At 44.8% G+C, this 16,296-nt stretch overlaps 1 protein-coding gene across 1 annotated transcript in view; it reads right to left on the bottom strand.

Moving 5' to 3' along the window:
* Positions 1–16,296, bottom strand: part of Il15ra (interleukin 15 receptor subunit alpha) — a 31,357-nt gene that overhangs the window by 2,882 nt on the left and 12,179 nt on the right. Inside the window, exons 3-7 of the mRNA XM_057788026.1 lie at positions 12,914–13,108; positions 11,375–11,473; positions 8,013–8,210; positions 7,128–7,160; positions 445–523 (exon numbers count right to left, since the gene is read on the bottom strand). Coding sequence (XP_057644009.1) covers positions 445–523; positions 7,128–7,160; positions 8,013–8,210; positions 11,375–11,473; positions 12,914–13,108 — 604 coding nt within the window. The remainder of the gene's footprint in view (positions 1–444; positions 524–7,127; positions 7,161–8,012; positions 8,211–11,374; positions 11,474–12,913; positions 13,109–16,296) is intronic.

Raw genomic sequence — 16,296 nt, 5'->3', positions numbered from 1 at the left:
AGAGGTCTGGCGCCCTCTTCTGGCCTTCAGGCATACACACAGACAGAATATTGTATACATAATAAATAAATAAATATTTAAAAAAAAAGAAATATGAATTAAGACTGGCATGACCATGTTTATAAGGAGGTATACCATGAGAAGTGAGTACATGCAGAATATATTCATGAGTATGCACAAAAGAAGCGATACAAACTGCCTTTGGTATGCCCTCCCCCACCCCCGCTCAGTTCCTGCTGATCCCATTTTAAACACATGGTCTGAGAACTGTGTGAGAAGTGAACGGCCCTCTGCGGGGTCAGTCCGGTCTTACACGGCTCCTTCTAGCTGAGGGTTTATAGCCAGGAAAGGGACTCATCTTTTGAGAGGGCCTCTTGGAATCTTTATGGTCAAGCTTTTCTGGTGGAAAGGAAGAATTTGGTCCTGCAGTCCGGTGCCACTCACCTTGATCTGATGTACCTGGCGAGAAAAACCGCAAGTCCTGCACCAACCAGGAGGACCAGGACCGATAAGGAGACGGCCGCTGAAAGAGAACAGAACTGAGCTAAAACCACTTGAAAGTCCCACGAAGGCATTTGTCGTCAAGAATCAGTAAACTTGGTAATTTCCATTCTTGTCTAGGACAGGTGCCCTGCTAACCCTCTTACCGTCATTCACATTTCTTGGGGCCGGAGGGAAACTCAGCAATCAAGAGCACACACTGCTTTTACAGAAGAACGAAGTTTGGCTCCCACCAACCACACCAGGCTGCTCACGTCTGCCTGTAACCCCAGCTCAGGGGATTCAAGGCCCTCTTCTGGCTTCTGCGGGCACCTGCACTCACACGCACGTGCTCCCCTCCATATCATTAGAAACGATCAAAAATAAATCTTTAAAGTGTAAACTATAGGGAAAGCTGGCTGAAAATACACTCAAAGAAGTTTCCAATGTACGGAGAAAACTCTAGAGTCTAATGGCTGCTGGGTACAAAGTATCAAGTCATGACCAGACTGTGGATAATCTCTCCTTTCACTAAAATTATTATTATTATTTTTTGTTGCCCTCAGAGTTTTGGAATGACACTGTAGTTTGAAGAAGTAGTAAAATCATAGATAGAAGACATCTGTACAGGGAGTAAATAAAGCCAGCATGGCAAATGTGTTACAAAAACATTAGGAAACACGATCGATTAATGAAAGATGTCTTGAAGCCTCAGATTGGATTGCGTGTATGTGTGTGTGTGTGTATGTGTTGCATGTAAACTGTCTCCACACTGGCTGGTAGGATAAGCATCCATTTACTGCCAAGGAGTGACTTACTGGAAAAGAGGAATTAGTGGTAGTAAGAGCTAGTTTCACTTTCACGGTGCTCGTCCTGATGCCTTTTGAATGAGAACACGCTACTGCAGAATCATCGGGTTTGCAGTCTCCCAGCCTAGCGATATCACAAAACTGGTGACTTAACTCCAGTTTCCTTTTCAACTATGCCCATGCCGTGTTGCACAAGAAATTGAAACCAGACTTCCAAAGACAAGGAATTAGCAAATCATCTGGCAAACTCTCCACCCTTTCTGGAGGGAAAAGAAAGAAATAGATTTGATGTGAAGAAGGAGAAGAAGGGAGGAAGGAAAGATGGAGCAGAGCAGATGACTATGGTACGGGAGGCCGCCACAGCCGCTGCCCCCCTTCTTCTTGGGCCTCCTTCCTCTTGGGACTAGAATGGAGCAGGCAGCAGAGCCAGCCAGAGCCAGCGTCTGTGGGGGAGGATGAAGTTTCTGTGTGTGAAGACAGAGGGAACAGATTTCCTAGCAGGACCCAGGCAAACCAGCTAGCCCTGCAGGGAAACAGAACTATGAGTCTGCATCAGGTGCTGAAGGAAAAACATCTCCTTACTCCTGGGCTGGGGTTTCTTTGTGTCTCTTACTGTCCTAGGTTCATAAGAAAAGTTGAGCTCAGTACTTGAGGATGTAGTTAGAGTACTTGTCTACCATGCCCCGAGACCTTTGGTTCTATCCTAGTACCAGATACTTAAAAAATGATTTCTCAGCTTTTAAAATTTCATAAATTAAATTTAAGGTATTTCTCTCTACCCCCCCCCCTGCGTGTGTGTGTGTGTGTGTGCGCGCACATTCTTTTTATGAACATGGGTGTGCTTTGACCACAGTGAAAGACCAGAGGGCACATGTGAAGAGATCAGAATACAACCTCAGGTCCTCTGTCCACCATTTTTGGAGGCAGGGTCTCTTTGTTTTTCTCTACTGGAAAGTCAGGCTGGCTAACCCAAGATCTTGTAGGGGGTCTCTCATCCCTGCCTCCTAGCTCCCCTTAAGGAGCACTGGGATCACAGACATGAGCTGCCATACCCACTTTTGCATGGGTTCTGAGAATTGAATCCGGGCCCTCACACTTGCATGGCAACTGTTTTTACCCACTGAGCCATCTTCCCAAACCCGATACCTTTTAAGATCAGAAATCAGTATTTCATGGTGGCTTAGGACCCTCCCTGGTAAGGATTTCAGTTTTCACTGAACAAGTAGATGGATGACAGACACGGCAGGGGCAGTCCCCATCAAATGCAGAACACATCAACCACAACAGACTCACGTCACATGTGGAAGAGACGCAAGGCACAGCACCATTCTGGAAAAGATCCTTTTCATCCTTGTGAACTAAGCTCACCAGCGTATTTGCTATTGTAGTTGGCACGCTAGGCTTGGATTTTGAAATCAGGAGTCTTGGGTTGGTAAACTAGCTCACTGGGTAAAGGTACCTGCCCCCAAGCCCGACTGCCTGTGTTCAATCCCTGCAAACCTCATGGTGGAAGGAAAGAACCCACTCCTACAAGTGATACACACACACACACACACACACACACACACACATACACACACACATATAATAATGAAGATTTTTTAAAATAAATTCAGGAATCTTCAGTAGGAGCCAAGCTGAAGATCGGAGAGAAGATACTGGGATAACTGAATAAGTTCTTGGCTGGAAAGGCTGTTAAGTGAACCAGTTGATTAACAAGACAATGAAAGTGGAAACCATATTTTATCCCTATTAAAATGCTAAAGTCTTTAAGTTCTGGTACTTGTTTACTAACTCATTCAGTATTTATTGAGTAACAGCTATTGGCTGTTTTCTATTGAATGAAAAGGAACAGCTTTTAACCTGGCGGTGGTGGCGCAGGCCTTTAACCCCAGCACTTGTGTGCAGAGGTAGGTGTATCTATGTAAGTTTGAGGCCAGCCTGGTCTACAGAGTAAATTCCAGGACAGCCAAGCCTAGACAGAGAAACCCTGTCTCAAAAAACAAACAAACAAATAAGAACAACTTTTAAAAATAGTGATAACCGGGTTTGGAGAGGTGGCTGAGTGAGTACATACTGCTCTTGCGAGGATCCGGGTCCAGTTCATAGACCACATAACAGTTCAGGTCCTCACACTTGCACGGCAATCGCCTTTACCCACTGAGTCATCTTCCCAACCCCCATATCTTTTAAAATCCACTCCAGGGGGATCTGATGCCCTCTTTTGACCTCTGCAGGTCCCTGTATGCACCAAGTGCTTTTCCATACATCTGTGCAGTTACATATATACACAACACAAACACAAACATTTTTAAAAGAAAATAAAAGTGAGAACCATGTGTATAACTTATTTTAAACATTATAGACTGAGACTATAGCTCAGTGAAGAGCACTTGTCTAGCATGCCCTTTGTTCCTTGCTTATCGTAAAAGTACAAAAACAATAAAACAAAATATCAGTAGATTGATCATCCATTAATTGACTAAGCAATGACTGTGGTTGAACATTGTTAATATTGCCTTTCAGAGACGTGCTCAGCCGATTGCCTCACCCTGTGTCCGAGGAGCAACTGAACATCTACAGTATGTAACTGATGGTGGAGTACTTGCACATCTCGGGTGGCTGGGACTGATGGCACGTAAGTGGAAAACTTCGAAAGACACTGCCACAAACGCTTTTACAAAACTAGACCGGTTATAATTTCAATTTACACTTTGTTAACAGACAATAAAAACTTCCAATGTCGCCTTTTCATTTCTTTGCTAACAATTTGACTTCTGTCATAATTAGGTATCTTCATGTCTATATTTAAAGAAGAACACCTTATTTATACATGAAGCAATTTTTAAAATTTAAAAGCCTTTATGCTTCCCACAATCCCTTGCACAGAATTATCTTTGTCACACAAGCCATGCACTGGAAAAGTAAGTATTAGATCCTAAATTGTTTGAAGCCCTATATAGAAAATTTTACAAATAGATTGTCACCCACTAAGTAGAACTGCACCAGAGTTTCCAAGTAGTCACGGTTGGTAATATAACTTAAAACAGTAAATAATCGTATGTCCAAAGCTGAGATTGGTTAAGTAAATTGTGCTCAGGTCTATATGGGGGTAGAATATGCTGTAGCCATTAAAGAGACTAAGGTGGCTTTCATGTGTGGATATGGAGGATTGCTAAGATATGTCAGTGTCCTGGGGAATGCTCATTGTCAACTTGATCCAGCCTAGAGTCATCTGAGAGGAGAAGCCACAAGTGAGAAATTCTCTAGATCACGTTGGCCTGTGTGCGTGTCTATGGGGGATCTCTTTGATCGTTAACTGATTTAGCGTGTCCAGCCCACTTGGAAAGCCCGATTCCCTGGCCAGGTCATCCTGGCTATATAAGAAAGCTGGCTGAGCATGCGCCAGAGAGTGAATGAGCACGCAGCACTTCTACTTGGCTTCTGCTTCAAGCTCCTGCTGGAGTTTCCGCCGGACTTCCCTCAGGGATGGACTGTGACCTGGAAGTCTAAGTCAATAAGCCCTTTCCTCCCCAAGGTGTTCTGATTCGAATGTTTTATCACAGCAACAGAAAGGAAATCAGGCCAGTCGGTCAGTGAAGAGACGCAAAATAGCTATTCTGAGACTTGTGTTTCCACAGCCAACCAGAAGGTGGCAAAGAAACTTGCTCTCTGTCTCCAGGAGCGCAAGCCAGAGGCAAACTTTCATTCTGTTCATTTCTTGCTGACTTTTGATTGTTTTTTGTTGTTGTTGTTGTTGTTTTACTTGTTTTGTTTTGTTTTAAATTTCTTGAAGTGTGGTGCTCCTATGTATCACAATGGCCTTGATACTCACTATGTAACCCAGACAGATCTTAAACTCAAAGTAATCCTCCTGCCTTAGCCTTCTGAGTGCTAGGATTACAGACATATGCCTCCATGCTATTTAATTTTTGATTTTCAGACCATGTGAAAATCATTAAGTATTTGAAAAACAAAAATTTAAAAACTATGTGGAAAGATTAATGTGCTATGTGTCATAGAGAAAAAAATAGCTTGCCTAATTTTTATATGTTGTTCTCTTAAACCATGAGTATGTTTTTGTTCATATGCCCTTGTCATTAAGTTTTTCAATAAATTATTCTTCAAAGAACTTTCCTAACTGTCTTGCTTTCATCTGTCTGTCTGTCTGTCTGTCTGTCTGTCTGTCTGTCTGTCTATCCACCCATCTATCCATCTGCCTATCCATCTACTCTCTTTCTATCTCCCTTTTTCCTTTTTGTAGAGCTGGGGATTGAGCAAGAACTCTACCACTGCACTGTTATATCCCCAGTCCTCTTTATACATTTAATTTTGCTATAGGATTTCACTGAGTTGTCCAGGCTGACCTTGATCTTGCAATCCTCCTACCTCAGCTTTCCAAGTAGCTGAAAATACAGACCTTTACCACCAGGCCTGTCTTCATTTGATCATTTACAAAACCACTGTAACCAATAAACTGCTAATATATCTAAAGCGACATCTGATTCCCTGATGCCACTTAGTGCAGATAAACAGGATCAAAAGCCAGTGAGTCATTCTCCAGCAGGAAAATTTATGAATAGAAAATAGAGCCGGGCAGTGTTGGCACACACCTTTCATCCCTGCACTTGCAAGGCAGAGGCTGGTGGATCTCTGTGAGTTCCAGGACAGCCAGGGTTGTTACATGGAGAAACCCTGTCTCAAAAAAAAAAACAAAAACAAAAAACAAACAAAAAGCCAAAAAAAAAACAAAGAAAGAAAAGAGATAGAATATTTTATCCCCTTAAAAAACATTTATTTGCGTGTGAGTGTGTGTGTGTGTGTGTGTGTGTGTACATACACTTGTATGTACACACAAGTATGCAGGTGCCCACGAGCCAGAAAAGGATGTTGTATCCCCTGGAGCTGGAGTTACAAGTGGTTGTGAGCTACCCATCTGGGGTGATGGGAACTGAACTCTGGCCCTCTGCAAGAGCACTTTACCACTGCACTATGCCTCTAGGGCCTTCTGTTCCTTCTAGAGCTTGTCAGACTAAAGTATAAGGTTCCTACTCTCTGCACCCCACACCCTTTTTTATGGTACTGGAGAGCAAGCTTGGCCTTGACAAGTGAGCTCATGGTCAGAGCTGCACCCCTGCCCTCCCTTCTCTCCTGCTCTATTCGTTCTTCTCCAAGATCTCTCTTCCTCCTTTTCACAAACACATTTCTGTTTTCCTCCTGCACTGATTGCATAACATCTTTCTTTTTCTTCTAACTGTAGTGCTCCAGGTCTTTCATCAACAGAGACATTTAGACAGAGCAGTCTGAATTCTCTCTCTCTCTCTCTCCCTCTTTCTCTCTCTCTCCCTCCCTCCCTTCCTTCCCTCCCTCCCTCTCCATTCTCTCTCTCTCCCTCTCTCTGTCATTCTCTCTCTCTCTCTCTCTCTCTCTCTCTCTCTCTCTCTCTCTCTCTCTCTCTCTCTTTCTCTCTCCTGGCAGAATGGCATTCTCTTAATGGCAGTCCAGCCCTGGCTCCTGCTTTTCCTAACATGCTCTGGATCTAGGTAGAGCCTCTTGGTGGGACTCAATTGTGAGTAGCTGATCCGTCAAGCTGTTTTGTGCTGTGCTAATTCCCTGCTTTGTACATCACAAGTGTGACAGTTAGAAGCTGCCAATCTTAAGATAAGTAATCATGTCCAATGACAAACTCCATAAATAGGGTATTATCAAGTTATTCTCTGATGGCAAAGGAATACTGCAGCCGACTGTGCCAGAGTGGCCTGGACCAGGCGGATGAACACGCTGCGCCTGTTTTATAGTCCCTGGTTATAAACACATCAGACAAAAGAAAATACTCACCTTTGGTGACTTTGGAGGTGTTTGGAGAAATCTCTGCAGAGGAGAGAGGAAAGCTGAGTCAGGACTGGAGTCCCAGAGCACTAGGTTCTCGCCAAGCTGGAGGGATTAGCTACCATCTTAGAACCGTAAGAGACATGGAGCTGACATAACCAAACTGGTCTTAGCAAAAGTGAAGAGGATAATTTGGTGAGGTGCTTGGTTATCCCTAAACATTGGCTATGCCTCAGAGAGGAACTGTTATGATTAAACAAAAGAAAATGGCGGGAAGGGAGAGTCATGCCATACAACAGGGCTCACATGGAGGTTGATTAGAAGAGGTGAGAGAAGGGGACAAAGGGGGCAGAGAGGGGAACAGAGGGGGGCAGAGACCAGTCCCTGGGGATAAGAGTGGCAGGAAAGAGAGAGGAAGAGGGAAAAAGAGAGAGAGAAAGAGATGGGACGTGGCCAGCCTTTTAAAAGGGAACATAGCGAATGTGCACGGGAAGTACTCTTAGTGGCTGCTGTTGTGGACACATCCTGTCAGGACCCCAAGAGCAGGCCAGTACAGATGCCTGAACACTAACAGGAACAATTGCCAGTGGCTTCTCTACCCGCAGACCACAGCTCCACACTGTCAAATGCTCTTTCCGTTCTCTGACGTGCTCACCAGCAAGCCGTGTCCTATCTGAGAAGTGGGGTTTCCTTCCTGGCTATCCTTACAGTGCGGACTGCACACACCATTCAGGTATGACAGTGGGCAGCAGTCGACTGGGGCACTTAGTCAGTTCTGACTTGAGCCCAAGTGGTCCAAAGCTAATGCAGACAACCCTCCTGCAAGATCCCAATCTAGGTCTCCGAAGCAGTATGTGGGGAACTGACCTGCCCTTGTTCAAAGCTAGGGCTGACCTGGTATCCCGAGGGAAGGGGAAGCAGTAGGCTCCAAGGTCGTTGTTGTTGCAAGAGATGGGGCTCGGAAGGACTCATGACTGCCTGTCCCTGTAGTTCCTGCAGAAGCTGGTTGGGATGGTGTCAGCCCGGAGCCTGGCACAATAGCTGTCTGGGTGGTCAATGTGGTATCTGATTTGGGAGATACAGCTTCTGGCTCTGCAGGAAATTCCAAGACAGAGACATAAAAATTCAGACTAGTGTCTGGAACCCAAGGTCCCACTTTAGGGAGCCTGTCCTGGCCAGCCTACTCCTAAGTAGGTGGCATAGCTATCCACTCACTGTTCTTTGGGGCTCCTGATAACTCTAAAGACTATAGTCATCTATTATGAGCATTCAAAACAAAACAAAATCCCCGAGAGATTGAGCAGATCTGGCTGCTTGCTGGAGAAAGTGTGTTATATTCTCAAAGACTTGATGCCAAAACACAAGTGGAACCGTACTGTATTTGTGAAAGATAGCTGCGATGCTAGTTTTCCTTGTCAGTTTTGTTCTTTCTTGAGACAAGGTCTGGTATGTATCCCTGGCTGGCCTGGAACTTGTGTAGACCAGGCTAGCCTCAAACTCATAGAGAGCTCCCTGCCTCCGCCTCCCTTCTGAGTGTTGGGATTAAAGATGTGTACCACCGTCACACCCCAACTTGCTTTCACACATTGTCCTGACATTTTGAAATAAGAGGAAGCTTACATCCAGCTTTCCAGAATGCCCTAGGCAGATTCTGAGGAGAGGATTCTGATTTAGTTCCTGCTGGCATGGAGGATGCCTGTGTTTTAGTTCCTGTCTTCCTTGTTCATCATTTGTAGACGGATGTTCCTAAACTCTAAAGTGGCCAACCCGTTCCCTAGTCTCTGTTCCCTTCCAGGTGAAAATGAATCTTCCACCGTGACAAGCCTGGGAAATGCAGGCTGAGGAAAGCATGCTGGGAGGCTGGATATCTTGGTGCTCCAGAGGCATGAGTGGTGTCCTGGCCCCACGCTCTCTTAGCCATCCACCATGAGAGATGTGCACGCACACTTCAGTCCACTGGTATTACTGAGATGTATCCCTCCCTCTGCAAACTACCAGCCTTACAGAGCATTCACACCCATCACCCATGACCAGTTAGTGTCCAAGGCTGTGTCTGCACATTTTTGTCTCAATGAGGAACATCTGACCAAGCATTTGGGACACAGAGACAAGGCTGAGAGAGACTAGTTGACCTTTCTTGTCTCTTGAGTAAATGCTGTGTGAGTCATACCAAAGGAACTTGGGAAACACTTCTATCTTAAATGGGTCAAGTACCTACCACTTTCTTCTGTTTACAGAATTTACCAAAAGAGACACTCCTTTATCTTATTTTATTGTTTTTTCCCTAATAGTACTGGAAGTTGAACCTATAGCCTTATGCATGCTAGGCAAGCATTCTACCAATGAGCTACAACCCCAGCCCTATTCACTACACAGTGGCATGAAATTCAGAATCCTCTCTCTCCTCCTTAGAAGAGGAGTCCCCACCCTGGGATGCCTAAGAACCATCCGGGAAGTATCCAGAGCTGTTGATTCTCGTATCTATCCCCAGACCAACTGGAGTTCTTCAGCAAGTTCCTTGTGTATCGGAAGGCTGAGACCCAGCACACTGGAAGTTGTGACCAATTGAGCAATTCAGGATGATTGAAAACAGAGATTGCCATAATTGGGAGTGGAAGGAGGAAACGAGGGGAAACCACAAGCTGGATGATGTGACAGTAAAACTTATTAGAAAATGAGAGTCTAGAAAGGTGGGGAGCGTAGGTTTCAAACGTTCTCAGCAATGAGACAAATGCTGAGGGCATTAAACTAGATTTGCATAACAAAACACTGAGTTGGGTTCAGCGGCACAGGCCTATAAACCGAGTCCTCTGAAGGCTAAGGTAGGATGCCTGTGAGTTTGAAGTCAGCCGAGAATGTATAGTGAGACCCCGCCAGAAAGGAAGAAAGAAGGAAGGCGAGGATGGAGAGAGGGGTGACGTTCATGCGATATTTCTGTATTATGATGGTTAGCTTGACATGAGGGAAGGGAATCTCAGTGAGGAATTGTCTACACTGGGTTGGCTTGTGAGCATGTCTGTTGGGAGTTGCCTTGATTAAATTAATTGATGTGGGAAGACTCATCCCACCGTGGGCAGCTCCATCCCATAGGAATGTACTGTCTTAAGAGTGGAGGTGTTGAACAGAGCACATGCCAGTGAACACGCATGTATTCCTGTCTCTCTGCTCTTGACTGTGGATGTGATGTGACTGCCTGCTTCCAGCTCCTGCCACCGTGACTTTCCCAGTGATGGCCATAACCTGGAAATGTAAGATAAAAGGAACTCTTTCTTCCCTAAGTTGCTTTTTGTGAGGATATTTTAGCTCAGCAGCAGAAAAGAAACTAGAACAAACATCCAAATTAAATTGCTAATGATGAAGACTGGGAAGCTGGGCGCAATGGCACACACCTTTAATCCTAGCACTCAAAAGACAGAAGTAGGCATATCCCTGTGATTTTGAGGCCACCTAGGTTTATATAGTGAGTTCTGGGACAGTTAGAGCTACAAAGTGAGACCCGCCTCAACCCACCCAATGTCCCCCACCCCACCCCCCCTCAGCCAAAGCAAAAGTCTTCAATGAGTCCCTCACGTTGTTTGCCAGAGGAGGCCCCATCTTCCCCCTTTCTCTGGACTGTCTTGCCAAGGATCTGTATAATAGCAAGTGCTTTGGAAGATAGACAGAACCTACCTCTGGAGCAAAGACCAGACATGTTTGTTGCCAATTATAAGACATTCAGGTTCTATGAGCCCAGGCTTCCTTGGCCCAGTGCAGCTTGCTACACATACAGGGGTGTATTCTGGCTTAGCCTGCTGCCCCTGTGGGCCTGAGATGTTGATACAGGTGAAGAAACAAGTGAGAACCAGGCGATGGTGGTGCCCGCCTTTAATCCCAGCACTCGGGAGGCAGAGGCAGGTGGATCTCTGAGTTCCAGGACAGCCAAGGCTACACAGAGAAACTCTTGATAAGGGTGTCGACAGCTAACGTCTCCAGTTAACTATGGTCTAATATGTTAATGGTAAGCCACTACGAATCATGTAATTTTCCAGCTAACTATGGTCTAATATGTTAATGGTAGAGTCTAAGCAGTCATGTACATGTGAATTCTGGATATCAAATAACTGTGAAAAACCTAAACTACTATAAATTCTGAATCTTGATGTCAACATAAAGTTCTGTTGCCTGGGTTTGCAGCGATCATCAGCAAGGGCCATGGTATCTATGATAGGGAAATGGATCCTACATGGTAGTTCTTTATATTTTCCCAGTATTCCTACCTTTTTCAGGAGGGGAGGGGCTCTCTGGCTGTGGGGTCACCTTTGGCGTCACTACTGTGGAAGGTAGCACTGGACTCTGGTGAGCCAGGGAGGGGTCTCCTAGAGAGAGGACAGTCACATGGCATTTATGATTTTGAGGGCAGAATCTGGAGCGGTTTCAGAACTAGTTACAAATAAAAATAATCAATACACCAGTGCATGTAGCGACATTTCATTTGTATTTTAATAAATAAAGCTTTCCTGAAGGTCAGAAAAACAAAACAGCCCCACCGATCAGCCTTAAAGATCAGACAGTGGTGACACACAACTTTAATCCCAATAACCACAATAGTTTGCCATAGAAACCAGGCGGTAGTGGTGCACACCTTTAATCCCAGCCCTAGAGAGGAATATAAGATGGGAGGAGACAGCTCTCACACACAGTCTCATTCTGAGGATTCCTGGAGGCAGGATTGCCATTTCAGACTGAGGTAGAGAAAAGAGCCAGTGGTTGGCTGTTTTAATTTTCTGACCTTCATGTTGAACCCCAATATCTATCTCTAGGTTTTTATTAATTATGCTACAGGAGCACATCCTTTTCTGCCTTCCTTGGACAAGGCTAGAAGTACAGAAAGTGAATATCGGTCTCCCAACCGAGACTGTAAACTGATTTTCTAGAATTTCCCACAGGTCAGTCATCAAGTGGTTCTTGCATGGAATGATATATGTGGTACCAACCCTCCCGGGAGTTCCCAGAAGATGGAGCTGGGCATTTCCATGTAAGTTCCGAATGACTAGCTGCTGCTAGCCATGTCCTGGATATGCAGTGCGTGCCTGTTTGAACAGTACTTTCCTGGAAGACTATGGATCAGTTTTTATTTTATTTTTTTTAGGGAGCAGAATGGGGATTAATATTCCTGGAAGCACCACCAAGTGGCTTCTACTCCAAGAATGTTGGCTTTCATCCAACTGTGCTGAGTTTTTAAAAAGTTGGTTTTCACAGGCCTCATCTTCATTCTTGAGCATTAACTGCCCTGGTGAGTAAGACAGGGATTTTCTGTTTGGTAGGTCTACCCAGCTTTCAGGTTCTGACAAACAAGAACACTGTATATTTTCCTGAAGCCCTCTGCTTTGTGAGAGCTCCATAAAGCTCTCTGGGCAGCTTGAGCACACACCCTAGACCATAGCCCATCCTCTGCCAAAACAAACACTGATGGACATGAGAGTTAACATTTATCAGGTTCCACTTATCTCTACAAATCACAGTTGACATCAAGGTCATTTTCTGGGTCACCAAGCAGAGTTCCAAGAAGCTAAGGGATTTGCCCAAGGACACAAAATAGCTAAGTGGCAGAACTAGTATAAAAACCAAGATTGGGTGACTGAGCCCATTGCCCATGCGTTCCTATCCCAGGAGGGGTTGCTTCGTGTCCCACTAGCTTAGTCAGCCCCAGACCCCAGCACAGATTTTTTTTGCCTCCCACAGCTCCCATCCTTCAGCCTTGTGCTCTGTTCAGCCTTGACAGGAGACAGGGGAACAGTGTGGAGTCAGGTACTTACGAATGCACTTGAGGTTAGGAGTTGTCCAGTGGGCAGTGTTTGTGTTCTTGTTAATCACACACTCGGTCAGCGTGGATGTGCCGGCTTTCCGTTTGAAACCAGAATTGCAGACATACCTCTCCCTGGAGTTCACACTGTAGTTCTTGACCCGGATGTCTGCATGTTCAACAGATATGGGGGTTGGACATGTGGTACCTGGAAAGTGCATGAGAGGGTAGAGAGATGAGAAGACTGGATTTATTCGTGGGTGTCTTCATGGGAGCACAGCTACGGTCTAGCTTCTTCCAGAGCCCATAGAATAGATGCAAGACCCAAGCACACGGATGTGATGAGAAAGAACACCTATCATCCAGAAGTCTTCTGGGAGTCTCCTTTAAATGCCAGCCGCTCAGTACAGCTAGATACCCGCTAGTCACCGACACACTTTCTCCTTGATCTCCGTTGCCCATCCACCTCTCACATGATATTTCTCAAAGCTGTTCATCCTTCTCTATTCTCGATCAAGATTGTTTGAGGGATGTCACATGGTTGTTTTTGATCAATGGCAAGAGTCTCCTAATTGGTGTCCCTGTGCCCCACTGCAAGCAACCAGCCTAACTGTTAGCTGTGCATCCTTAACAACTTTCCTCTTCCTAGGCAGCCGCCTACTCTCACAGTAAAGCCCAAAATGCTGAAGAAGCCTATAAGGCTCGTCAGCACCTGCCCTATCGGCCCTTCAAATGTCTTCCCCTTTGATGATTCCCCCCTTGCCACTCACCATGGCCCCTCCTTCTTCACAATGCACCACGCACGCAGCTGACTACCTCCCACTACTCCTTCTTGCCATGTTACCTGCCAGAAAAGCCTTCATTTGCTTAGCTGGTGACCTGCGTCCTAAGGTTCTTTGGTCGTTCTCTTTACGCTCTACAGCTTCCTTGACAGTTTGCACTTAGGATGTTGATGTTATAGAATTAGTGCATATCCCACCATCTGCAGTCTGAGCTATGTGAGGGTAGAGGCTAAGTCTACCTTGCTCAACATTGTATTCCTGATCCTAGTACAGTACCTGGAAATACTAGGTACTCAGGGACAGGCTAAAAGAATAATGAGTCGGTTTAGTATGGAGGCAGAATTTAGGAGACAGAAGCAGGCAGAGCTCTGTGAGTTTGAGGCCAATCTAGTCTACAGAGTGAGTTCAAGGCCAGCTAAGGCTACATACTGAACTCTTGTCTAAAACAAACAAACAAACAAACAAAAGAGTGATGGATAAATACTTTTGCTCAATAACAAGCTGGAGTCAGACTTCCTGAAATTTAGTTCAGTTTGTTTTATTTCTGTGTGTATAATCTGCTATTCTGATTGCCACTCCATTTGCAGAAGAAACTGGAACACGATGAACTGTTCCAAAGGTAGACAGTTCCAGATGTGTCTACTCTCATGGTAGCTGCAACTGGACTCACACTGCAAAGCTCCTGCTAAAACTGGCTGGGGTGGGGGCTCTGTGTTGTAGAAATGAAGGTTTTAGAAGATGATATCTGGTCCTAGAAACAATTGGAGGGTTCAAAACGTTGGACATTTCTAGTTGGGAATTTCATACTTGCATTTGACTTTTTTTTAATCCCAGCACTCAGGAGGCAAAGGGAGGAGGAGTTCTGAGTTCGAGGCTAGCCTGGTCCACATAGCAAGCTCTAGGACAGCCAGGACTATGTACAAAACCCTGTCTCAAAAAATTATTTTATGTATATGGGTGTTTTGCCTGAATATATGTGGACCACATGTGTCCTTGGTGCCCCAGGGAGTCCAGAGAAGGTTGTCAGATCCCCTAGAACTGGAGCTACAATGGTTTTTAACCACTATGTGGGCGCTGGGAATCAAACCTAAGTTCTAGAGACAAGCAGCCAGTGTTCTTACCCACTGAGGCATTTCTCCACCTCCATATGTTTGATTTCTTGTACTGTTTTTCCTTTTAGATTTATTTATTTAGGTTTCTGTGTTTAAGTGTTTTATGCGAATGTTTGTGTGTGTGATACATGTGTGCATTATGCCCATGAAGATCAGAAGAGGATGTTGGATCCCCTGAAACTTGGGAGTTAGAGTTAGAGATGGTTGTGAGCCACTCCATGGATGCTGGGAACTGAACCAGGGTCCACTCCAAGAGCAACAAGTGCTGCTACCTGCTGAGCCATTATTGCTCCAGCCCCATCTTGTACTTTCTTCCCTCTTTCTCCCCCTGGACTCTGTTAGCACAGTGGTTGCCCAACTTCCTTTTAGAACGTTTTACTTAAGTTCAAGTGATTTTAATTTGAAATGGCTTGACTGTGAATCCGCCTGTTTTTGTTGTTGTTGTTTTGTGGGTTTTGGGTTTTTTTTTTTTTTTTTTTTTGACCACTGCTTTCTCTCCTCTTTTCAGACAGGGGACTATTATCAACAAGCTGTTTCACATCTAAACCTTGAAGAATTCTCCTCTAGTCTAGGATTCTTTTAACTCTTCACATTCATTGCACACACAGAGACAAGACATTTAGGACTGATCACTTCAGAGGCTTTAGAATGGAGAACGGGTTAACAGTAATTATAATGTAGTCATCAGTGGCTGTCTCCTGACAGAAAGGTAGTTGTTCACTCACAAAGACTGGATGTCTCAGCATCCCATTCTAGTGCGAGAGTTCCAGGGAAGTCCTGGAGAGTTGCGGGTCTTCAGTCTACACTGGCATCCTGAAGAACTGGGTTCAAAGCAAAGGAATGCCCCAGGAACAGAATAGACAAACTTGGCAGTCAAAGTGAGGGCAAACAGGCAAAAAGCAAATGCTTCCTTCTTCCGTGTCATTTTGTGTGGGCTGCCACCAGGTGTGGCTCAGATGATCCAATCAAGAAAATCCTTCCCAGGTGTGCTTAGTTGCTTGGATTCTAGTTGATTGCACATACAATCAATTGATAACGAAGATGACCCATCACAAGCCCACATCTTGTCAACTTTACCCACAATCACATTCCCTTACATCAAGCTTAATTTTCAAATGAAAACAGTAACTAGATCATAATTTCACTTAACATTATGCAATTATCCCACAGATAATTGTATTATATAGTTTAGGATAAGTGGTAATAGCCTTGCCAGAACTTTTCAGGTTACAGAATGACAAACTAAATAAATTTTGACCCTCTATAAACCAGTGAGTCTCAGGTGTTCTATGATAGTGACAGAAAATGACTAGGACCTCTGAGGACTCCTAACCCTCTTCCTCCTTTTCCTCTTCTTCCTCTTCTTTAGTGTTATGGGTCAAACTCAGGGCTTTGCACATGATAGTTAAGTGCAAGGATTCTTCTTGAAGCAAACTCTAAGAGTCAATGACAGTTCAAGGCAAGATTATCAGTTGGTGAGAACATTTTCCTTCAGCCATTTC

The sequence above is a fragment of the Chionomys nivalis genome, chromosome 13 (assembly GCF_950005125.1).
Source record: "Chionomys nivalis chromosome 13, mChiNiv1.1, whole genome shotgun sequence".
NCBI classification, from domain to species: domain Eukaryota; kingdom Metazoa; phylum Chordata; class Mammalia; order Rodentia; family Cricetidae; genus Chionomys; species Chionomys nivalis.
This window is presented reverse-complemented; position numbering and strand designations above follow the sequence as displayed.